Source organism: Etheostoma cragini, chromosome 8 (assembly GCF_013103735.1).
Source record: "Etheostoma cragini isolate CJK2018 chromosome 8, CSU_Ecrag_1.0, whole genome shotgun sequence".
Classification (NCBI taxonomy): domain Eukaryota; kingdom Metazoa; phylum Chordata; class Actinopteri; order Perciformes; family Percidae; genus Etheostoma; species Etheostoma cragini.
In genome coordinates, this window is record NC_048414.1 from 22,039,690 (window position 1) to 22,064,936 (window position 25,247).

At 39.7% G+C, this 25,247-nt stretch overlaps 1 protein-coding gene across 1 annotated transcript in view; it reads left to right on the plus strand.

Annotated features, from left to right (window-relative positions):
- hydin (HYDIN axonemal central pair apparatus protein) overlaps window positions 1-25,247 on the plus strand; it is a 103,075-nt gene that overhangs the window by 46,034 nt on the left and 31,794 nt on the right. Inside the window, exons 26-54 of the mRNA XM_034878117.1 lie at window positions 1,092-1,301; window positions 2,440-2,619; window positions 2,726-2,900; window positions 3,341-3,471; window positions 4,780-4,907; window positions 6,932-7,068; window positions 7,705-7,832; window positions 7,976-8,089; window positions 8,550-8,630; window positions 8,823-8,936; window positions 9,031-9,270; window positions 10,391-10,520; window positions 10,637-10,780; window positions 10,900-11,070; window positions 11,394-11,588; window positions 11,872-12,017; window positions 12,315-12,389; window positions 14,460-14,643; window positions 14,767-14,908; window positions 15,975-16,104; window positions 16,235-16,328; window positions 16,461-16,558; window positions 19,669-19,830; window positions 21,759-21,980; window positions 22,093-22,287; window positions 23,014-23,255; window positions 23,350-23,532; window positions 24,403-24,522; window positions 24,975-25,134. Of these exons, the coding sequence (XP_034734008.1) occupies window positions 1,092-1,301; window positions 2,440-2,619; window positions 2,726-2,900; window positions 3,341-3,471; window positions 4,780-4,907; window positions 6,932-7,068; window positions 7,705-7,832; window positions 7,976-8,089; window positions 8,550-8,630; window positions 8,823-8,936; window positions 9,031-9,270; window positions 10,391-10,520; window positions 10,637-10,780; window positions 10,900-11,070; window positions 11,394-11,588; window positions 11,872-12,017; window positions 12,315-12,389; window positions 14,460-14,643; window positions 14,767-14,908; window positions 15,975-16,104; window positions 16,235-16,328; window positions 16,461-16,558; window positions 19,669-19,830; window positions 21,759-21,980; window positions 22,093-22,287; window positions 23,014-23,255; window positions 23,350-23,532; window positions 24,403-24,522; window positions 24,975-25,134 (4,431 nt within the window). The remainder of the gene's footprint in view (window positions 1-1,091; window positions 1,302-2,439; window positions 2,620-2,725; window positions 2,901-3,340; window positions 3,472-4,779; window positions 4,908-6,931; window positions 7,069-7,704; window positions 7,833-7,975; window positions 8,090-8,549; window positions 8,631-8,822; window positions 8,937-9,030; window positions 9,271-10,390; window positions 10,521-10,636; window positions 10,781-10,899; window positions 11,071-11,393; window positions 11,589-11,871; window positions 12,018-12,314; window positions 12,390-14,459; window positions 14,644-14,766; window positions 14,909-15,974; window positions 16,105-16,234; window positions 16,329-16,460; window positions 16,559-19,668; window positions 19,831-21,758; window positions 21,981-22,092; window positions 22,288-23,013; window positions 23,256-23,349; window positions 23,533-24,402; window positions 24,523-24,974; window positions 25,135-25,247) is intronic.

Sequence of the window (25,247 nt, forward strand, 5' to 3'; positions counted from 1 at the left end):
CTCACTACTCCTGCTCCTCTCACTGCTCCTGCTCCTCTCACTGCTCCTCTCACTGCTCCTGCTCCTCTCACTGCTCCTCTCCCTGGGCCTGCTCTTCTCCCTGGGCCGCTTGCTCTTACTCTTCCTTGTCCAGACATTACAGTGTTTGCCTTTTTCTGTTTCTGTTTCCAAAAACATTACTCCTCAAAGTCCTCCTTATGTATAAGTGTCAATGTAATAGAACAAAATAACCCTTGCCACTTAGTCTAAGCCAGACTGGAATCAGCTGTGGTTTGCCCAATTTACCCAACATAAATCAGCTGTGTGTGAATTATTCAATTGTTTTTTTTCATTATCAGCTGATATACATTGTTTTTTAACTGATATCATTGCAGAAGCAGAGGTTTTTATACTGTGTCTAAGGGTTGGATTATTGTTTTTGCTGTTGTGGGATGGTGTGTGTTAACATTTGTAAATACTACAAAAACAATCCACAGTTTTGTTGGGAGGTATAGCTTGTCTGTTAAGAAAATGTAAGCATTGTGGAAATGTGTTCACTAATTGCATATTGTGTGAAAATGACTTGAAATGTGTGAATGGTATGGCCACAAAAGACCGATGCTGTGCTAATTGTGTTTAGAGTTTTGAAAATGTGACAACTGGTTCGACAAACGCTTGTTAGCGACTGGAAAAAACTCTGATAGTACACACCGCTAGTGCAAACTCTAAATGAAAAATGTTCTGAAAGACTAGAACATATATTTGCTTTCTTGCTAAGAGTAAGATAAGAAAATGAACACCACTGTCATATCGATCCAGGAGATAGTTAGTTAACTTAGCATAAAGACTGGACCCTCCTTGCCTTACTGTACGAACTCTACCCCTCCCGTGTACGGCCTTGATCTCACTGCGCATCATTGTCGCATTGGTAATAGTAGTCATGTTTGTGTTAAACATTCGGTATGATAATATTAAGTGTTTGCCTACAGGTGCGACATAAAGTAAAATTACAATCTGATGGACCACTTTTGTGAATATTTTTGAGAGCTACTCTGTGAAATTGTATTAAAATGAAATGAATCTTGTAAGTTCGACTTGTTTTGTGTCTGTAGGTCTTTGATATCTTGCCAATATATGGCGATCTCCAACCCGGGGAACAACAGCAGGTCATTTTGTCTTTCTATGGCCACGAAAATGTCAGCAGAGAGGCGGTGGCACAGTGCCATGTAGAGGACGGGCCTATGTATGAAATCAAACTCAGAGGAGAAGCTTCGGTAACCAGCTACAGCCTTGACTCAACCCATATTGACTTTGGTGTGCAGGTGTGTATGCAGGGCTCCTTTACCCTGACTTCATCTACTTAGTTCTTAATCCCAACAAGCTCTACCAATCAAATAGTTATGTTTCAGCTCAGTGTGTGCAAATCTTTAAGGCTAGGATTAGGCCATGACTGGCGTTAGAGTATGCTGAGGGGGGAGGGTTTACCACAGCTTGAGCTATATTATCTTGTGTTCATTTGCCTTTTTGTTTTCCTATTATCCTGCTTTTATTGTTCTTGTTTATTCCTTTGTCATCTTTTTTATTTTTTTAAACAAAACATGGGGTAGTGATGCATTCTTCCATTTTCAAAAGGACACTGACAGAAACAGATTTGTTTGTGATTGTGGATGAATATGTGTTTGCTGAACTTCTGTAGTTTGTTTCAGGAGTATTTGCTTTTGCTTACTGATAGTTTTTTACTCTTCCCCATGCCATTTTGTTTTTATTATCACAGCATCTAAATCCGAGAGACAGATAGTGAGATAAGTGTTCATATGTCATTGGGATACACATTACATAAAGACATAATATCTGCTGTTGAGAGTGGCATCAAATGTAAAGAGACTGGTGAGAGGAATCATGTTAACTTTGAATGTCACTGCATAGTGTCATCACAGTTTGGCCTTTTGCACTTCCACTAACTCTTTAAGTATGCAAGACATCCGGACCAGTTATCATTGATATTCAAGTCAAGGACATATTGATTTTTGATTTAGTTGAAATGAGGGATTCAGCAGAATATTTCTCTGACCTTCCTGTCTATTCAGCACTATTTTTTCTCTTGCTGTGTCTCTCTCTCTCTTTCTCTCTCTTTCTGTCTCACTCCCTGTGTTGTTTCTTGTGGTCAGTTATATTTGTCCATATTAGTTAAAAGGTCCTGAAACAGCTCCCCCTTGTGCTCGTATCACAGAAGTTGAGGTTGGAACGGAGACCAACATTGTGCATACTTTTCTAGAAAAGTGGTTTGCTTGCTTGGGTGTATCACCTTTACAGAGCTGCCAGTCCAGCTAAAAGACACTGGGTGGAGTGGTTTTACCAAAACCTTCTGTTTGCCATAAAGCTAAAAAAACAACAACATTATTTTCAATGTAAGTGCAAGTGACAGTGTAAAAAGCAGTGTTACCTCTCTTTTTCTATCAGCTGTTTGATCATGTAGCAGAAGCTGCTGTGACCCTGACAAACACTGGTAAGGTGAGCTTCAAATTTAGCATCACACACCCTCAAAGGGTAGATGAAGAGGATGATGAGGAGGCAGATGAGGAGAAAAATGAGAATGGACAGGAGATCAAACCGGGCCAGCCCATAGTCATCCCCACCATGGTAAGTACATCTCGGGACTATTTTAGCTGTGTGAGGGTCATTTATTATGTATAAGGTTTTTTTTTTTTAAACCATTTTTTTGTGTGTGCTTGTTTTTGTGTGTCAGGGTCACATTGATGCTGGTGCAGAGCAACTTCTGCGTATACGCTATCTTCCGGGCAGCCCCGAGGTATTTGAGAAGCGGATTCAGCTGCAGGTAGCTTTGCTGCCACCGCAGGACATCCTGCTGACTGGCGAGGGAGTGTTCCCAAGGATACGCTTGAACTTGCCACAAAACCTGCGTATGATTATCATATTTTTACCTTTTCCTTTTTTATCTATCACTTTGCTTATCATCGAAAAAAGACTACAAACTATTTCCTACTGTATATTGATTCTATTTGCCCAAATGCAGTAACAGTGTCAGTAATGCCACTGGATGCCACTCTGTGCACTGGAACGGTCAATTTGAAACTTAGTCAAACTCAGTAAACAGAAAGTTCTTAACATGTAGTTAAGCACTTAAACATATAGTTTAGAGATAGTTACAGAAAAGAGCTTGGCCTCTAGAACTTTACTTAGCCCCTACAGTAGTAGGTAATCCCTGTTTGGCTGTTTCGCTCTTTGATACTTTTTGTATTAAAAAGCATTGAGCCCAAATCCTTCTGTAAGTCTCCCTACTTAACATGTCTCCATGCTATCACTTATCGAGACATAAGTATGACTCTCTTTTCCCTTGCAGCAGAGGAATGCTACAGTGATGTGGTGCAGCAGGCCAGAGGCGCTGTGGAGAGGGATAGAGGCAGAGAGGAGTTAACAAATGGAATTACCCCTGGTGGAGGAGCAACAACCAAGGCCAACTGCACCCTCACAGTCAGTGACTAATACAAACAACATTGATGTTACTGTTAAAAAAACTATTCATCCATAATATTTTCCAAAATAGGTCATGTACAGTAGGTTACTACAGTCCTAAGCATGCTGTATTTAGTGTAGTGAAAACTGTACAATACATTGTTTGAGTACACAAAGAATAACCAAAACCAATTTGTTTAATTTGTTCTAATCCACAGAGTGAATCTTGTTTAATGTTTCATGTATTAAGAAAAGATCTGTGCCTTTGTGGTCAACTTAAGTATATGGTTTACATGTTTTTTCTATATGGGTATGGCAGAGCTAAATCTCTGCTGTTAGTAAGCAGCCTTCTCTACAGGGCTTAGCCTGCTTCTTATCTGTGTATTGATTTTCCGGGTAGTAAACCAGAGAACCATTGAAATTGCTATTTTCTTCTTATCCCCTCTGTGTTGGTATTACTGCGGTTTGGTGTTTCCCCGACATCCATGACATTTCCCCTAACTAAAATGAAAATGCAAACATTTTCAAAGTCGATAAGGACAGTAAGAGATAAGGACTGCAATACCTGGACATAAACTGACAAATTGTCAACATTACCACTTTATTCACAAACGCCTATGAACTTGGGGACTTTCTATCTGTTGTTATCATGTAGAAGAGCATGGCAAACTGATTTATAAAAGGATTATAGTTCATCAGTCACAGCCATTTTATCTTAAAATAGCCTTCTTTATACATAATACAGATGTCTGCAATTGTTTTTTGACATGTTTATTTTTTAAGAAAACATCAGGATATTTATAATTATATTCTGTCAAGTAAGTCAAATTAATTTTATTTATTTAGCCCAAAATCACAACTTTGCCTCAAAATGCTTTACAATCTATATCCACCTCAATAGACTAATAATCCAGATAAGAAAATAAAAAAATATAAAAAATGTAAATTGGTAATTTAATCAGCACATCTCAAAATCACCACAAATTTCATGATAATGAGCTGATTTAAAGCCAGCCGGCTGTGTTTTACAAGACCGGCATCCAATGATAAGCCTTGAATCATGTCAAGTGATATCCAAAAATATAATTTTTACCAGTCCAAACTAAATAACATCCAGCTGACATTCTGTGCTGTATGTTTGACGAGACAAGCCTTGACTAGTGAAAATAGATTTGGAGAAACCTTGAATTATTGCTCTTACCATTTAGACTGTGCTGTTTGCTTCTGTAGCTCTTCAATGTTGTTTGTAACTTCTGAGTGTTTACATACTCCTCCTTCTGTCTCCTTCTCTCCTTTTCTTTTCTCTCTTTTCCCTGCTGGATCTAGTATGAAGAGCTGCTTCACATGGAGATTGAGAAAACATTGGTCAAACAGAATGCTCTCGCTGTGACCAGTAGCCTGCTGGAGCTCAGCGACTTGCAAGGTTCCTCCAGAAAGTGGCACAAACTGAGCCAGTATGTACACACACACACACACACACACACCAACACACACACACTCTCTTTGGCTGAACAGATGGTGGACTCACTTGACTGAAACAAGAACTGTGTTGTGGAATTCAAAAGTTTGGGGTAATGAATGATATCTGGCTATGTAGGTTTTGTTCTGTGGTATTTGTGCAAATTGTTGGAAGTCATGGTGTGCATTGGCAGTTTTCACTCATACCATATTGTGATCCCTTGTTTGACTTCACCAAATATACGCTGCAAACTACGAAATACAAAATAATCATGTTGATATTCTAGGCAAATAACTGCGATCTAAATTAATACTATCAGTTACAGGAAACAGTTAAAACTAAAAATTGACAAAAGTAATAAAACACATTTTTTTTCACTGTAAAAGAAAAATAGGCGATACAGTCTATTTTCTTAACTAGTCTACAGTCTACAGTCTACTTTCTTTTACAAACTTTGCGTTTGCAAGTTGCGTTTGAAGCTTTTTTTTGCCAAATTTGTGGCTCTTTGTTGGACCGTGCTTACAGTGGAGAGCTGCGTGACACATGCCACTCAGACATGCCGTCTTATACGGAGTATGCGAGACAGACACACAGCTGACAACCTCACTAGTGAATGCATTGAAGACAGGCTCGGACAGCTGCAGACTTCTGTCGGTCTCATGGACTGCCAATGATTTCAAAAATAAGAATGCATGTGTCCCCAACATACTGTAGTCTGTAAAAACAATGGACGAAGCTTCCGGGTCTAATAAGGAAAGTCAGTGCGGAAGTGCCTTAACCCTCTGAAGTCTAAGGGTATTTCACATCTTCTTAAATTGACCTCTTTATTATTGATCCCCATGTGTTTCATATCAAAATGTTCAGAGCAAACACAGCTTTCCGTTTTGTGATGCCCACATTTTTTCTAGAGTAATGTGTAAAGAGAGAATTTGGTGCTAAAGCTAAAACGTTGATGTTGGATTTTTGAAAGTCTGAAAATCTTTTTTGAAAGCAAACCTTAACCTATAGTGTGTAGTACAAATTGTATTAGTGCTTGAAGTGAGTTTATCAAAGTCTAATGTTATATATGTAGTAACTAAATGTCTGAAATAAATTTTGTAATATCGCTTTTTGAGTAGTTTTGTCAAACATTGTTTGCAAGAGCCGGTGGGTCTTTGCATCCTCAGAGGGTTAAACCTGCATTCTATCTCATTTCCAGTAGGGGGCAACTTTACTGGTTGAAGAAAGAAGTGACCCTTCTTACTTAGCCTATTTAGCCTTACTCCACTGGCTGCCTTTTCAATTTAGGATCCATTTTAAAATTCTTTTATTTGCTTTTAAAGCCTTGAATGGTCTTGCCCCACCCTACCTTGCTGTGCATACACGCCCTTATGTACCGACACGCTCTCTCAGGTGAGATCATCAGCTGCTCCTGAGTGTGCCTTAAACTAAGCGGAAGCTCAGAGGGGACCATGCCTTTGGGGTGTCAGCTCCAAAATTGTGGAATGATCTGCCTCTGCATGTTAAACATGCCTCTTCTTTGTCTGTTTTAAATCACATCTTAAAACCCACCTCTTCTCTGTGGCCTTGGACACCTAGTAAGATGTTGACTTCATTTACTGCGTTTAATTGTTTAGTATTGATGGTCTCAATTGCTAGTTGATGCATTGCGAGGCATCAAAACGGCAGTTCTCAAAACAATGGGCGACTCCACGGATGCTACGTCCAATATTTTTACAGTCTATTGTCCACTACAATGCATCGAACATTGTAGCTGCGTAACCGGTACAAGTCTCCAGCTGTTTGCAGAAGCTGAGCACGGAAAGTGTGTCCAAGCATCCCGGACAGGGGAACTGGGAATCCGTTGCCTGCTTGTCAGTTACGAGTTAATGACATAGTATTGTAAAAGGATTACACATTATGTAAATCATGTCACTAAAGTACTACTAAGCCCTGCTTCAGTAAAGAAACTTGGGCCTGGGATGTTGCTTGTTATGGTCTTATTTATGTCTTCACCCCTACCTTTTTCCATTCCCCTAGGTTCCTGCTCCCATACTATGTTTTGGATTTTGGTTATGTCATTCCAGGCAAAATCTTCAGTCACACTGTAAATGTGACAAATACCGGGTCAGTGGCTGTGTCCTTCTGTCCCAATGGCAAACTTCTAGCTGGCACAGGTACGATACATTACTTAAAATCCTCCAGCTTAGTACTTCATCCGTGAATCTTATATCCATGTGATTTCTCAGTATAAGTGTGCCATCTCCTGGATCTAGCTTCAGATTGGGCAGACAGATATGCCAGTGGTATTTATCTTCTCTTCTAACTTTCTACAAGAAAGCGAACAAATGTATTTCTCAAAATGTCAACCTATTTATTACAGTTTAGGTTTAGGTGACATGAGTGAATAATATCCTATATTAAAAAGTGTTCTAAGCCTTGCCACGTGTTTTAGGCTACATCATTTGTTGTCACTTACAGCAAACCTTACTGCGCGGAAGCACAGAAAGGAGCTAGGGGACGGAATGAGGAGGAGGGAGGGGCATATTACTTTGAACGTGAACAAGAAGTAACGTCACCCAATCACCCAATCACCCAATCACTTAGAGCACCTTTAAAGGGAAATGAGGAAAAGGAAATGGATAATGGTTGAAATTCAGTTAATTGATTGTCTCAAAGGGTTTGCTGCATCATTAATGGGGTAATATTCTGCCTGTCTTCTGATAATAATCCTTGTGTTTTCAATGGGGTTGTTTTCTTTTCTTTCTGTTTTATTTTTCTTCTCAATGTTCTCCATTTTGTGTATTTCAAAGGATTCAGTGCAGTATTTGAAAGAGTGAAGAACCTTCCCTGCGGCGAGACACATACTTTCACAGTTAAATTTGACCCCCAAGGAGCCAACCTGAAGACAGGGGACATAAGTGTTGTTATGCCAATACAGGTACACATGGGCATACACAATATGACAAATATTGTCATTATTTATGATTCACGATAAAATGTCTAAATGCCATAATTGGGTGTGTGCTACTGATCCCTAGTTGATCAGTAGCACTGTAACAGGGATTGTGTTTGGTTTTACAGGTCACAGGTGGCCCAATGGTCCAGGTGCGCCTGTGTGCGGTTGTAACTGTGCCGGCCATCACTGTTTCTACGGATAAACTGCTGTTTGACACTGTGCAGTGTAACATGTGTCAGGTAATACAGTTTGATAAGCTGAAATGAAAAAGATACTGTTGTATGGCCCTGCAAAGGTTGATAGCTGTTGATGGTGGAATAAAATGCTGTGTTGAAAGTTGTATGATCATTTATATGATTAACTTTGTTTTATCAGCGTGTAAAAGTTAGAGAATAGGAAGGGCAAATGCTGTTTACAGCTTAACACAGCTGTGACCAGTATGCTGCATCACTGTGTTGCCATCTTGCTGTCAGATCAGGTTTAGTTTATAATTTCAAACAATTGCTCTTACTAAGCTCAAACAACATAAGTGTGTTAAAGTTGCCTGTGTCTATTAATATTTCCAGAAGTCAAAGCATAATCTTGAAACTGTGATTAATTTTATGAAGCTGTTTATTACACTAACTGCAGTCAATTCATTCTGTTGTAGCAAAACTAACACGAGAATGCGCTCAGGTTTTTGTTGTTGTTCCTCATCAGATCAAGACAATACAGCTATTTAATCATGAGTCTGTGCCCTGCCACTGGAGCATAACTGAGAAGGGAAAGCCTTTGAAAAAGGTACAATTGTCATTTTATGGAAATTTATTTTCCAATTCATTCTATAAATTGCTGTCCAGGTAACAAAAATTACTTCTGCATGGCATGGCTTTGTTAGCTAAGTGATCAGGATACTATTTAAGAGACAAATACAGACCTAAGTGCTTCAGGATGACACCTGCCTCCATTCTTGCTCTCTGCCGGCATTAAAAGGTTTTGCAGAAGCAGCGCCCACCTCCAGTGGTATTCAGGATGGTTCCCAGTTCTGGCATGCTGTCCCCTGGTGAACGAGTCAATGTCCAGATAAGGTTCAGTCCTGCTGAGGGGGTATGGAGGTTAATTGATTTTAGAGATTGGCAGAATACATAGCAGAGCATCATAGTATTCCATGGGTTGTGACCTACTGTCTTTGTCTTTACAGAATGCTTACAATGTACAACTAGTGGTGCGAGTGGCTGAAAGCACCGAGCAGGTGTTCATTACCGCCCAGGGGCAGGGCGAGGATTCACAACTCCAGTTCTGCCCTCCGGTGCTGGAGCTGGGGCCTTGCCTACCCGACACTACTGAGGTTGAAGCTGAGGTCATCGTCAAAAACCCCTGCTCTTTCCCCATTGAGTTCTACTCCCTTGAATTTGACCAACAATATCTTGAGGAAGAAAAGGTAGCTCTCTTCTGTATGATTGCAAAGGGATAAGAATGAGAGAGAGAGTTGGAATTTGGGGGTGCATGCAAGGTTGTTAGTTAATGACTCTGTGAGCATATACCATTACCATTTACTTGTACCATACATTCATATAGAAACTGTTCATCCCCAAGGGGGCAACGTCAAAAGAATAAAAAAAAAAACGTTTGAAAAGTGTGGCCCGTGTCTTTACCGATTCTTATGTATAAACCATATACAACAGGAAGTTTAATTTTAGCTTATCTAATAGACACATGTTTTTAACAAACCTTTCCCTCTTGGAGATAATATACAACTTTATTTTTAAGTTTACACTGAAATCTAATTTGCGTTCCTGAACAGCTGCGCTAAAAAAAAGAGAAGAAAATAACACACAGAGTTGGACAATTACACATATAGTACAAAGATAAAAACACATCAGCAGCCATGACAACAAAACATGTTTCAGAATGTCCTCCTGTTAAGATCTTAATTGTCAACACAACGATTTCGGTCTAGCAACAGAATAGACCGATAAAAGAGTTCTTAAGTCTGTAGTGTTTAAATTGCCTGTTAGAAGGCCAAAGTTGGTATTTAAAGTTTAAAACATGCAGAAGTAAAAAAAAATGCTGTTAGCAAGTGTGAGCATGCTATTCTTGTGGGTTGTTTGAAAGTAGTCTGCAACAATTTGACCAATAATCTTAGAACAAACTTTGAGTTGATTACATCATTTAGTTTTAGGTTTAGCAGACAGGCAGCTGAGCCAGGCAGACACTCTGAATCACTGAATTAGATAAATGATAGATTATTATCTATCATGACTCCCAGGTATTTATATTAAGATACTTAATTTGAGCGTTTTGAATTGTCACTGGGAGCACCTGACATTCCCCAAAAAGGGCAAAGATTATTTCCTCTGTTTTAGTGTTGATAGTAGAAGCAATTTTTTTATGATGTTGAATGATTACCCCTTATTTCTTATCTCCTCACTTGGCCCCACACAATATTTGAGTTACTTCTGTCTCATCTTTTTTGTGTCTTTTCCTATTCTGCTTTCCTTCTTCATCACCCCTCTTTTCTTTATCCCCCCTCTTCCTCTTTACTTCATCCCATGTACTAGATGCTGCGTCTGATGCAGGGTTATGATGAGAACAACATTTTACTGTTGCCTCCCAGAGCCCCTGGAGAAAGTCTTCCTGCCGAACTGCTCGACTACTACAAGGAGTACTGCTCCCAACTGAAAGATGATGGTAGCTTCAGGCACACATGTCCATCATGCTCTGCAATCGTACACTGTACCTACAGGTACATGTCTGCATTCTGTGTGCATACCTGTTTTAACTGAATCTTCTGTACCTGTGTGTAGCAGAGCAGAAGGAAGCCTTGGATGAAGAAGAAGAGATGGGTGGCACTCAAGAGGAAGAAAAGAAGTCACGAGAAAGCAATGGGCACATACCAGATAGCAAATTCGAAGAAATACAAACTGAAGTTGTGAAACCAGTTGAATTGCGTGAGTGCAACCATTTTAAAAGTAGAAGTTGAATGTAGCCTGACATTAGATAAGTGTGTAATTTTTGTGTCATTTTATGCATGTATGTTGTGTTAAGGTAATAATGCTTGTGCTTTTAGTTCTTTTGGAGATGACCAATGAGGGAAGCAGTGGGACACTGGGGCAGCTAGAGATGACCCCCGTCTCCAGAGCAATTGCCCGCCACATGTGTGTTGATCTATCACCTGAGGGCCTGGCAGCACGCAACCGCAGAGGCATTGCTATTATTGTATATGGAGCCCCACTGATAGGTGAAGCAAGTAATTAATTTAGTTAAGTTCAGTACATTTGCAGAATCTTCATATTTCAATCACTTATTTGAACACTGGAGCACCTGGTAAGCGCACCTGGCTGAGCGTGCACCCCGTGTATCAAGGCCATGAATCAGTCCTTACAATGTCTCTAGCGCTTTTAAAAATGCCCCAAAATAATATGGATTAAAAAATTGTAAAATATATTTAAAGACTAAGAGTATTATAAATAATAAATAACTACACCATACTTGGATACAGTGGATATTCAGGATATACTCAGTTACCTATTTGTGTGTGTGTGTCCTGTTCTGCCACTTTAGATAGGAGCAGCACAGTGGCTGCTCTGGCACATCACTACGGAGTGACATACCTGAGTGTTAATGCTGAGGTTACAGAGGTGCTGATAAATGGCACTTCACCTGTTAGCATGACTGCAAGACAACTCTGTGACTGTGCTGCTGCTGTTGCCTCTGCTGGTGCTGCTGCTTCTGCGGCTGTTGCTGCTGAGGAGGCTGGTAAGAATCATTTTTTTTCTCCAGTTTTGTGTATCTGTTTGAACAGTTGCAGTAGCCTGGAAGGTGGAGAAATGGCTTGTGATGGACGGACAAGTAATGCTTTTCCATACTGTCAATGTGCCGGTTGACAAGCACTTCACAGTAAAAGTGATTGTACTAACCAGCCTTGTGCTTGTATTGAGGCGTCTTATCTTATATAGTCAGATGGACACTACTGAAGAACAGTGTAATGTTTAGTTTGGATGAGAAATGAAGGTACAAATTAAAATATATCTGATATCAGCTCAGATCACAGAACCAGGACCTGCAACACATCTTGAAGCCTCCGATCCAGCTGCACATTCAGCTCGAGCTTCACATGATACTGTGGAAGTTCTTGCCAAACCCAGTGAGGACAGCGGCAGTAGAAATGACTCCAAGGCTACTGAGGTGACTGAAAACACACCCTTTTCTTTTTGACTGGTACGTTTCCTCAAATCCTCTGGCGATCCGGTGAATTTTAATGTTGTGTTGGAATGGTTTATCATTTTAGTCCAGGTTGGGGAATTGGAAAATATAATTATTTTTTAATAATTATAAAATAATAATTAGAGTATGGACCTACTGGATACATCTTTATCTTTGCAAGCACAATATCTGTTAAATAGATCTCTTATCTCTCTCATATGATTATCTAAAATTGTAAATACCATGTAATAATTGAATATGATAAACTAAATCCTTCAGGGAGGTGGTGTGAACACACTCAGCAATCTCTTGCCTGAACAGCTACTGGTTGATATCCTGGCAGAAAGATTTCTGGTAAGTTAACACACTGTTTTTCCTATATTTATGCAGTTCATTGTTGTAGTATATTGTGTTTATTACATGGTTTCAAAATAAACGGTTACCTGCTAGGCCACAATGTCACAGGAGCTTACATATAGTGCAGAAAAGACCTAGTGTAAGACAACTAGATTAAAATGCTACATGCATACAGTACAGGCCGAACGTTTGGAACCACCTTCTCATTCAATGCGTTTTCTTTATTTTCACGACTATTTACGTTGTAGATTATCACTGAAGGCATCAAAACTATGAATGGACACATATGCAATTATGTACTTAACAAAAAGTGTGAAATAACTAAAAACTTATATTCTTATATTCTAGTTTCTTCAAAGTAGCCACCCTTTGCTTTTTTTGATAGCGCTGCAAACCCTTGTTGTTCTCTCAATGAGCTTCATAAGGTAGTCACCTGAAATGGTTTTTATGTCACAGGTGTGCCTTGTCAGGGTTAGTTAGTGGAATTTCTTTAATTGGGTTGGGACCATCAGTTGTGTTGTGCAGAAGTCAGGTAGATACACAGCCGACGGCCCTATTGGACAACTGTTAGAATTCATATTATGGCAAGAACCAATCAGCTAAGTAATGAGAAACGATTGCCCACCATTATTTTAAGAAATGACGGTCAGTCACTCCGAAAAAAGTATGAATTTGTCCCCAAGTGCAGTCGCAAAAACCATCAAGCGCTACAATGAAACTGGCTCACATGAGGACCGCCCCGGGAAAGGAAGACCAAGAGTCACCACTGCTGCTGAGTTCATCTGAGTCACCAGCCTCAGAAATTGCAAGTTAACAGCAGCTCGGAGCAGAAGAATCATCTCTAGAACAACTGTTAAGAGGAGACTGCGCAAATCAGGCCTTCATGGTCAAATAGCAGCTAGGAAACCAGTGCTAAGGAAAGGCAACAAGCAGAAGAGATTTGTTTTTGCCAAGAAACACAAGGAGTGGACATTAGACCAGTGGAAATCTGTGCTTTGGTCGGATGAGTCCAAGTTTGAGATCTTGGGTTCCAACCGCCATGTCTTTGCACGGCGGGGAAAAGGTGACCGGATGGATTCAACATGCCTGGTTCCCACCGTGAAGCATAGAGGAGGAGGTGTGATGGTGTGGGGGTGCTTTGCTGGTGACAATGTTGGGGATTGATTCAAAATTGAAGGCATACTGAACCAGCATGGGCTACCACAGCATCCTGCAGCTGCATGCCATCCCATCCAGTTTGGGTTTAGTTGGACCATCATTTATTTTTCAACAGGAAAATGACCCCAAACACACCTCCAGGCTGTGTAAGGGCTAATTGATCAAGGAGGAGAGTGATGGAGTGCTGCGCCTCCACAGTCAACGGACCTGAATCCAATCGAGATGGTTGGGGGAGAACTGGACCGCAGACTGAAGGCAAAAGGGCCAACAAGTGCTGAGCATTCTGGGAACTCCTTCAAGACTGTTGGGAAACCATTTCAGGTGTCTACCTCTTGAAGCTCATCAAGAGAATGCCAAGAGTGTGCAAAGCTACTTTGAAGAAACTAGAATATAAGACATGTTTTCAGTTGTTTCACACTTTTTTGTTAAGTACATAATTCCATATGTGTTCATTCATAGTTTTGATGTCTTCAGTGATAATCTACAATGTAAATAGTCATGAAAAAGAAATAACATTGAATGTTTAGGTGGATCCAAACTTTTGGCCTGTACCTGTACATGCCAGCAGGGTGAAAAAATAGCTTTTTGTATACCAGCCAAATATCTAGTGAATGGTCAAATTTTACGAGCCACTCAATACATTACTATTGTTTTTTTGGCTGGTGAGCGAAGCAAATCTACCAGCCACTTGCATATTTTACGAGCATTTGGCTGTTAGATGATTCTGATCCCTGGCTCCCTGCTATTATTACTTATAAACTGGTAAATATCAACTATGTATTATGTTTAATAATGGTTTGAATACTTAAAAGAGGCAGAGTTTCTTAGAGTTAACTTTTGTGTCTTCTCACGTTTGTTCTCTTTGTCTCATCATTGTCATTGCTGTTGTAACTGCCGTTGTGCTAACAGCGTGGCGATTGTCATCGTGGCATAGTGATTGATGGCTTGGAGTCTGTGTACACTAAGTCAGAAGCCAGCACACTGCAAGTTGTTCTCAAGGCCCTTAATAACCGCAAACACATCTATGTAGTCAACTTGTCTGACTCCTATGCTGCCCTGAAGGAACGGGAGAGAACACAGAGAGAAACTGAGGGTAAACACACACATACAGACATTCTTATGACACAACTCATCAAATTAATTGTGTAATTATTTCTATTCAGCAAGGTTTATGGCATTGTACAGTATGTGAAAACTGTCTATGTGTGTCCTTCAGAGGCTCTGCAGAAAGAGAGAGTTGACAGAGAGGAGCAGTGGCTCCAGGAGCTGGATGATGATGAGTATGACGCTCTCCCGGAGGAGGCGATAGAGCATATAGTCCATAGAGACAGAGAGAAGCGCAGGGAGCAGAAACTCAGGTACTGACTGGAAGATGGCCGGACACTTTGGACCTCATGCGAGAATAACTTTTAGTATTCTTAAGCTAATACTCTGTTACTGTTTTCTAAAGGATTGCCAGTATGAGTGTTCCAAGACGGATTCACCTCACTCTCTTAACTGGACAAACTTGTTTTAGCTTGATGAATGTCACCTGTTCATGTTATTTTAATTAATTTCAGTCAAGGTCAAAAAAGTGTTTCTATCTATGCATGGCTGTTACCAACTGTGCAATTCGTTTGTGCCTAACATAAAATTCAAAAAAAAAAATCTCTTTTTCACAACTGTCCACTGTTAATATGTGTAGTTCTTGCACAAGACCCTCTTTCAAATTCAAGCAAAGAGACAGCTGAATTGTTATGGAGGCATAATCTATATATGAATCTATATGTAAGGACATGATAGAATGAATATCAGATTGGACTGAATGTCTACATATCTGGATCAAATTGTCATTTAACCCTCCAGTCTTAGATTTTGTGTACATCCCTTATTTGAAGTCCTGTCTGGAGTCTGGAGCGTTTTGGAATTTTTTTCACAAATTATAATTGAACTGTTCAGGCCCTAACAATAAGCTTCCACAAGATAGTTACCCTGGAATACCAGAGTTCTTGTGAGAGCACAATTTGAATTTGCTCAGCGAGTTACTCTGGCATTGAGTAATGTTCCTCATTAACTATACCCTTATAGCCAAGCTGCAACAATCACATCTGTGTATCTGATGTAGGCGGGCCAGAGGCGAGCTAAACAGATAACGACAATTTAATCTTCCAGTTAGCTCCGCTGGTAGCTAAGCGTACAGGGCTCTGGATACGTGACCTTGTGTGTTGTTGTGATTGGTTATAGGGTTATCCAGACGCGTGCAGTAACATTTTCAAATGTATGCTTGGTGCCACCCCTTGGGTTCGGCCATTTTCATTACTCAATGCCAGCCCCTTATCTTTCAGATTTGGGTCTGGATTTCCAGGCTACCAGATAGTGGGAATATTTTTAACAATAAGTTTAAAAAAAATAACGTGTGTCTGTATGTGCGCCTGTTTTTGTAAGGTATCTTGAGCGTAAATCAAAAGAGCAAAAAGAAAAGAAGCAGGAGGAGGAGATGAAAAGGTTAAGAGAAGAAGGAAAGAAGGATACTAAAGACATGTCAAAGAAGAAGACCTTGCTGGTGGGAAAGCAGGTATTCCATAAACACACTCCTCTATGAACAAAATCAAATGTGTACCAAAATGCATGCAAGCTCCCATTAGCACACTTATTTAGTCTCCCCATCGGTGATCATAAAGTAATTTGTTTCCTTTCTTCTCCAGTCAACAGAGCCATTGAATGGGCGGAAGATTTCTTCATCTAACAACTCTAAAAAGACTCCAGTGAATGCAAAAGAGCAGAATCTTTTAAATAAAGGTGCATGAGACTGCAATGCAGGCTGGACACTTTTACACAAATTATTTTTTAATGATATGCAGTGAATAATAGCATATAAACTGTAATGCCATTGGTTTAGTTGCTGACATATGGTCCTCTTTGCTACAACAGTGCCTTATATCAAAGAGGCAGAAAATTCACAGACAGAAGAAACCAATGCAACACATGCAGAGTCTCCTCAATCCACGGACGATCTGGAGAAAGAAAAGGTAGGTTTACTGCTAAGCAAAGGCAATGACAAATTCAAACCAACACTACAAGTTGACTGTATCACATTATTATAAAATATTATGGTAACTCTTTAGATTATTTTCTGCAACGCACAGTGTAATGTTTCCCAATTTACAGTTAAATTGTGCACCAGTATCATATGTACATTTAGGTACAAAAGAAGAAATTAGGGAATTACAATGTAACAATGAGGTAATAAGGGAATCATTTAGATTGTAGGTATTTTTTAACTAACTAGTTCCTTGTTTAATATTGTGGGGTATGCCGTACTGAGAAATATCACACATATAGGTGGACCTTAAAGATAATATCAATCAATCAAAATTGATTTATATAGCACTTTACATCCACCAGCAGGTTTCCAAACGGCTTAATAAAATGAGTAAAATCACAACATACAATAGAAAGAGTAAACATAGAAAATAGGAAAATCAGGAAAAGTTACAAAGAAAGAAAAGAAAAGAAAAGAAATTGTCACACCACTGCTACGTATTAAAAGCAAGACTGAACAGATATGTTTTGAGTTTGGACCCAGAAAAGAGCGACATCTGTAACAGTACGTATATCAGGGGGTAACTTGTTCCAGAGTCTTGGGGCAGCAACTGCAAAAGCCTGATCACCCCACCGTTTATACTTGGACCTTGGGACTTCTAAAACCAACTGATTTGAAGACCGCAAGGACCGGTTGTGTTCCCGCACAGTTAAAATTTCCGACAAATACTCTGGGGCAAGACCATTTAAAGCTTAAAAAACAAACAATAAAATCTTAAAATCTATTCTAAAATGTACCGGGAGCCAATGCAGGGTGTAGAGACTGGGAGTGATGTGTGCACATCTAGGTGTATTTGTTAAAAAGCGGGCAGCAGCATTTTGAACAAGTTGAAGACGTGAGATGGAGGCCTGAGTCAGACCAACATAGAGGGCATTACATCAGTCCAACCTTGAACTGATAAAAGTATGAATAGCCTTTTCTAGGTCGTGCCTGTCCAGAAAGGGCTTAACTTTAGCCAGCAGGCGAAGCTGGAAAAAGCTCATTTTAACAACGTTACTGATCTGCTTATCAAATTTCATGCTGCAGTCAAAAGTACCCCCCAAGTTTTTGACAACAGATCTCGTGCAAGATGCCAGAGGTCCAAAACTCACAGCTGGACCATTCTGCATGCCTGGAGTACTGAAAAACATCATTCAAATTAAAATTCACAACTTAATATCAGCAATACAGCTTAGCAGGGAGTTTAGTGCAACACTGTCATTTGCTTTTATAGGCAAATAGATTTGCAAATCATCTGCGTAGCAATGAAATGACAGGATGTGCTTCCCTATAATCGCCCGTAAAGGCCGCATATTAAAGAAAACAAAATAGGGCCAAGAATGGATCCCTGTAAGTAAGATACTGTAAGTGTGTTTAATTACCAGGTACCTGTTATTATAGTGCTCGGTAGAGTATGATCTACTGAGCAGCACAACTGGAAGTTTGGGGGAGTAATGAGTTGTGTAGCACTTTATGAATCTCCTGTGAATTATTTCAAAACTACCACTAGATGCACTGACATAACAAAAAGAGACTAGGCTAATTATGTTGTTCCCACTAGTCTGTATTAATGGGATAGTCCTGGTTCCGCTGGGATTTCCGTCAGGTGACCCTCACCCTTCACTTTCTTTGTGTTGGCATTCTAAACTCTGGTCGATTTGGCAAACCTCCTCCGAGCTACAAATGACAATCAAATTATATTTGTCTTTTTTTTTGCGTGAAATTCTTATCACACACTTGACAGCCATTTTAATCCCAGAGCTCGCCTCCCTATGTACACACCTTCCACCAAAACAAGTTCCTTTCTGAAGCTATTTTGCAGAGGCACTGTTGACGGTTGTAATTGGTTGAAAGAAATGCCAATAAACCAGAGCCGTTTTCTCCCATCCAGGAATGTTGAGTGGACTAGCCAGACCCTACTGGACAGCACCGTGGAGGTCAGTTTGGCTTCTCCACACATACATTTTGGGATAAGAGAAAAAACTGGTCTGGATTGTTTACATATGTTTAAACGAATCACATTTGTCTCGCTAAGCTCCGGACGCAGCAACAGTGGCTCTGCAATATAGTGTCAGAAACGTGTTTTGGTGGAACACTTTTGCACCCCTCAGAAGAAAACGCCACATAAAATGTAAACGCAAGGTTTAGACTCTAGCTCACCCGGTAGAGTGTGCACCCACATGTAGGCTGATTTCATGGCAGCTCCCCAGGTTCAAATCTGACCCACGCCTATTTGCTGCCTGTTGTCTCCCCCCTATAATACATAAATCTTTATAATTATTCCCCGAAAAGAACCAAGAAGGTCTGCCTTAATTGCATGATCCAAATTTTCCATTTTTACTTATTGCCTCTAAGTTTGTTGTTGTTTCCCAAAGCAAAGGGATTTTGACATGTCAGGCAGATATCCTGGAAATGGAAATTTTTAATGTTTAACAGCTAAAACTTGTTTGGAATGTAAACGTTCCATCAAAACAAGTTCCTTCCCATGGCTATTTTTCAGCGGCACCCAGGCTCCCAGAATGCTTTGTGGAGGAGCCAGACCCTCCTACGCAGCTGAACGTTGTGGAGGAAGGTCTTGCAGAGCGAGACTACAAAACTAATTTTTTATGGGTCAAAATATAAGCTGTGGAAAATATATATTTCACTCCATCCACACGGAGTTCACTACACTTTCCAAAAAAATCCAGGAAATTTCATCCATTTCATACATGGATGTATAATAATAACGGTACACATTCCATTTTCAAAGTGTGTAAGAGCTGTCTTTAGTTATAGAAAATATTTAGTTTAACATGCAATGGCACTCTTATCCTGTGTAAAAGAGTGACAAAGTCAAGGCAAGGCAAGGCAAGGCAGTCACTACTGAGGTGACCTAGCCTAGAAACCAAACTAATCTGCGAGCTAATGTTTCATTTTTCAGCATATGCAAATTAGTCAGGCAATTCCGGGCTACACCAACAATGATCATCTGCCACGCAAAATATGCAATAGATAACTTTTAAATGCTGATGGCCTATGTGTAATACCCTTGCTGTTTCTCCTATCCACCATATGCAGTCCCTTGAGGATGAGCTGCAGTCTCAGTTCACTGTGTATGAGCAGAGCCAGGACCAGGTGGAGCACATCCTGCAAAACTGGGACAGAGACCAGGGCTTGTTGCTTGTTCCGCTTCCCACTGAAGAAGCCCCAGCCGGGCCAGAGGATGCCACAACAGAGAAGGTGTGGTCTGCTGATTTTCAGTTGTGTTTTCTCTCTATACTTACCGTTTACATTACAGCGATGTTGTGGGGGAGGTTTTTTTTAAAAAAAATTTTTTATAGAGAAATCTTTGTCCCTAGAGACAGCGCAAGCGACACTGCGTTTCTTTCTTTTGTAAAAGCTGCTTCTCCTGTTGCTCAGTTGGGTTTGAGATCTCTTTGTTGCTTCCCTGCTGCATACAGGACGGGGCGGAGTCATATGACTTCACATGTGGTATTGTGTTTTTAAGGGGAAAATACATGAATATACACAATGGGAAAAAGTATTACTAGGGATAAAAATACTTAATAACCAACATGGAAAAGAGGTCTGGGTATTGTTCAATTTTGAAAAACATTCAATGCTGATGCCAATTCTGTGACCTCGGTACCGGTTTCTCAACAATGAAGTATATGAAATTTTCAGTGCCAATTTTAAAAATCTAAAAGAAATTACTATATACATACACGTTCCTGCAGAAATCTTTTTATTTATTTTTCAGCTCTTACAGCGTGAGCTTGCTCCGTGTAACTGTTAGGTTCTTGCTTATCCTCACTATTAGGAAAGGCCCGTCAACAAAATAACCAATTTCAAAAAATTATAATAAAAGTATTTATTTAACAGAACTGGGTGACAGAGGATTAAAGTGTAATGTACTGTACTTTGCAAAGGCAGCTCACTCAGCCAATAGATAACGCTAAACTGATGCATGTAGCAGTTTAGGGAGCTTTGCAGAGGTGCAGGTCATTTAGGCCGCCTGGATGTGGAAAATAGTGCGATTTGGCCTCCTTAAGTCTCATAGTAGATAGGAAACGCATTGGACATGGTAGATCTAATGTTTTTTCCTGAGGAGTGTGCTCCTAATTAGAACAATTTTGGAGGGCATAAAACATTTTAGGGGCGCAGTGAAAACGTATCAGAAAATGTGTTTTTCTGTCAGAAAAGGAATACAAGGAACATTTACAATCAAAGGGATTTCATTTATTTGAATAGAACAAGTAGCCTAATCTAGGTTTTTGATTATTTCTACTTCAAACTGTATTTATTTAATATGTATAGACTGTATGTATGTAAGTATGTAATACGTTATTAATTAAATTATAATTATTATAAATAATGTCTGGAATCAAATTTATAATATAAATTTTAACTGTACATGGTTCAAAGTTACTTTATTGTCATTGTACAACAAATTTCCCACTATATCCAGACAGACCTTTGGAGAATTCATTCCAGTCAGCTAATAGAGTGACTTGGATAAGGTATCTCACACGCGTTGAAGTGAAATGTTTTCTATTTTAAATTACATTTTTTACTGATTAGTAAACTGAATATACAGTAGCAGTTGCTACGATATAATATGAGCTTCAAACGCAGTGCTCGGCAGCAATTCTGAGCGTTGCGCAATGCCAAGGACAGCACTTCATCTGACACGCTGTATGTGCTCTAGTAAAAACAGAAGTTCATAAAAGCTACTGGCAACCACATCTCCTAAATACATTCTACTGTTCACAAACATCTATTATTAGTTGCAAATGCAAGTAAAACTGTCGCACTGTAGAGCACTGTGTCTAAAACTTGATTCTGCATTACAGGGATGAGGTTATTACACAAGGAAACCAGAAGACACAAATTTTTGAGAGAAAATGTCACACTAAGCTATTTTAGTGCTATTGTTGCATGTTTGTATACCCAGAGTGAAGTTTAAATGGGTAAAAGGTATACCTTTCCTAAAATCATTATCATCTTACACCATACTTGCTAATTGTACTCAGAAAGAAGAAATTTGAAAACCTTTAGTATTAAACTGCCCTCATTATACTTGCATTAAAGACCAACATAGACAAAGAATGCCTCAGTATTACATTTGGAACACAACAACTTAAAATCTAATTACCCCGTCTGCACAGTCCCCCGTTGGCAGGAAGACCAAGAAAACCATCAGCAAGAACCTGTCTCCCATGCCCAGCCATATTGCAGCACCAGATGAATTAGACAAGGGTGGAGGCAAAGTGTCTCCACTGAACAATCCACAAGACTTCATCCCTCACATTGTGCTGAATGTAACAGGGAAAGACTATCTGAGTGCCACAGAGCTGCTCAAAGGAAGCACCCTGCCTTCACTGGTCGAGGTTTGGTGGATTTTTCTGTTTACCGTCTATGTCTTCCCAAAATGTAGCCTTGTTTTATCATAGTTAATCACCATTGAATAATTTGATTTCTTGCTTCCTTTGGTCTTGTTAGGTGTTGGAAGATTTGGGGTTGGGACCCAGCGGCCCACCCATTCCTCCTCCCACCAGCTTCTCTATGGTTCCTTTTCCCAAAAACAGGGAGCAATCTAACAGTCAACTCCCCTGTAACTGTTTCACCTTCCTGGTCCCCTCTTTGCTGTGTGAAAAGGGTGCGAAAAAGAAAGATGTGCAAGCATCAGTTGCAAAGGTAATGGTAATTTCCCACCACAATAATATACACTAAAACATCCAAACTAAAACACCCTCAAGTGCAAAATGACCAACTTGGAAGTGGCGAACTTGTCTAAGAATGTGCAAAGAAGTCCGAACAACAGCTTATTGCTCTGAAATAATTCTTAAGTAGTGCAAATAAGGCACACGATTTTAAAGTTAAACAACAAGACCATTATTTTGTCATCTTAATTGCCCAATCTAAATAGTATTACATCTATGTTTGAATAATATTTCAATGTATGTTTATTTTTCACATCTGATCATGTGCTGTGATGAAAACAGATAAGGGTCATGGGTCACTGCAATCAGATACACCTGAAGATGGCCAAATGTGTGCCCAAAACGTTAACGTAAACATGCCTTATTTGCCCTATTAAAGTACTTCTCCCGACCAATAAGCTGTTCGCACTTCACCTTTGAACATTCCCTTTTTTGTCCTGCACACACCAACTACACTATCTTTTTTAATCTTGTTTAAAAAGCCACACTTTTTTTATATATAGGAAATATGAACTTAATTTGAAAAATAATTAGTGCTAAGAATTCCCCTGCTATGAAATACAAGCTAGCCCTCATCTCTGTCATGGTCACACATGTTTATGATGCCAAATTACAACAATCAATAAATCAAAATATATACAAATATATGTACAAGATGTCATATTAAAGATTCAGAGCGGCGTTTGTGTGCACACTACAGGATGAGGCGGCAGCAACACTTTCCAAAAGCCACGCCAAGGAGAACATTAGGGAGAGTGCAGCAACAAAGGACAAGGAGAAAAAGGGCAGAGAGAGTCAGAGAAGCAAGAGGCAAACTTCAGACAAGACAAAAACAAAGGTTTCTGACCGGCCTTCCTCCCCTCCTCTACATATCTCCTCCACATCTGGCCACCCTGAACCAGACCAACATCAAGGAAACTCAGAGCTGAAACGCAACCAGAGGCAAGGAACAACACACGCACAGACACACTATAAGGACACATTGTGTTTTTTGGTTCTTTTTATTAAATGTGTGTGTGTGTGTGTGTGTGTGTAGCCTGACAACATTTCGATGGATTGTACCAGCCAATGGTGAGGTGATTCTGAAGATTTGGTTCTACTCAGCCTCCCCAGGGAAGTTTGAACAGACCTTCAATTTTGAGATACTGGGGACCCAGAGACACTATCAGCTCTTCTGCAGAGGAATTTGCACATATCCCTCCATCTGCAAGGACTACATGTCAGTCAGCATTGTTTAATAATGCGGTTATGTAAATGGTAAAGAAAAGGGAAGGCAGAGGAAAAGAGGGATAATCCCAAATAACAACATAAGGAATAGAAGACTTTAGGCAACACTCGTCTTTATGTAAGTGTCTTTTACTCAAATGAGTGAGGATAGCTGTGAGAGTTATTTATCCAGCTTTAGGGTCAAGCGTTTCATCATATCTAAGAGACACAATGTCTCTGAAGTCTGAATAGTACAGATAACAGAGATGCTTTGAACTTTATATAGTACATATCCAGTGGCATGCATGAGTCACTCTGAGTTCAGGGTTTACATAATTAAAAGGAAATGGTCAATACATCAATGTGTCTCAGCCTTCTACTGTCTTGGACAGTACCCAATAATTAAATGAGCATTAAGACAAAAATCCAAGGCACTGGTAAAATGCCTTTACATTCGCCTCATTCTAACAAGAATAGTATAAAAAACATCACTTCAATGCATTTCATCGTTTAGCCTTCTTCAGAATGTTACTGGCGACAACGGCTGCGTACTTCCTGAAATGTGTTGAAGTGAGTTCATTCTCACTGGAATTGGTGAGAAAAAATTAGATGGGGCTGTTTGGTAGGGCCATGCCGCCCTACCAAACAGCCCCATCTCATTTTCACATAGACCACGCCAGTTCTTAATAATGCTGCCTTCCATTTACCTCCCTCTACTATCTCGTCCTCTTTTTTTGCCTTTAAGAAATAGAAAAATTTATATTTATAAAATATATATACATTTAAATACATTTAAAAACATTGATATCATTTTTTATTGTAAGTATGGATGACTAAATGTGATTTTCAGTGGATCTGAAGTTACCATATATGCTTTCCCCAGGACTCTTTTTGCCCTCAGTAAGAAGGTACCACGAATGGAAGAAGGGCTCCATAAGGTTTACACGATCAAACCTGGGTACTTTGAGTTTGGACCATTACTCTGTGGCAAGAGCAGAGACAGGTGAGAGGCAGAGGGATTGCTGTCAATGGTTTAGTTTAATTTAATATTTACAGATTCACATAAGGGCTGGGTCATATAGAGAATCTAATATCACAATATTCTTGACCAAATACCTCAATGTTGATATTTTGACGATATTGTAAGAGTTGACAATCGGTGCTTTCACAAAATATTTACACAATGAGATTTTAGATAAATATTTACCAATAATGTTGTTATAATGACTAAGTGGGTAAAGGGAAATAATATAAATGCAAAAACAGTCTGGTAAGTTTAGAAATTGACATCGCTTTACGGTAATGCAGCCTTTAAATCCAGAAAAAAAGACAACACTTATGCCATGTTACATTATTAGGATGTCAGAAATCTAAGACAATATCTAGTAGATATCTTTGATATAGTATGAATATATTTCCCAGCCCTCATTCGCATGTGTTTCTGTGTTTGTGTAGATACAAGGAAAATAGGTACCCGGAGAACATGGAGAGACTAGTGATTCATAACAATTCTGAACTGGAGGCTGAGGTCCAGTTCAGTTTCCAGCATGATAGCCAAGCCACCACATATCTGCTGGAACCCCCAACCATGACTCTCAACCCTGACCAGAAACAGGTACTGTACACGTCTTACCTCTTATTCGAATAACTCATAATCCATCCATCCATCCATCTTCGACCGCTTATCCGGTATCGGGTCGCGGGGGCAGCAGCTCCAGCAGGGGACCC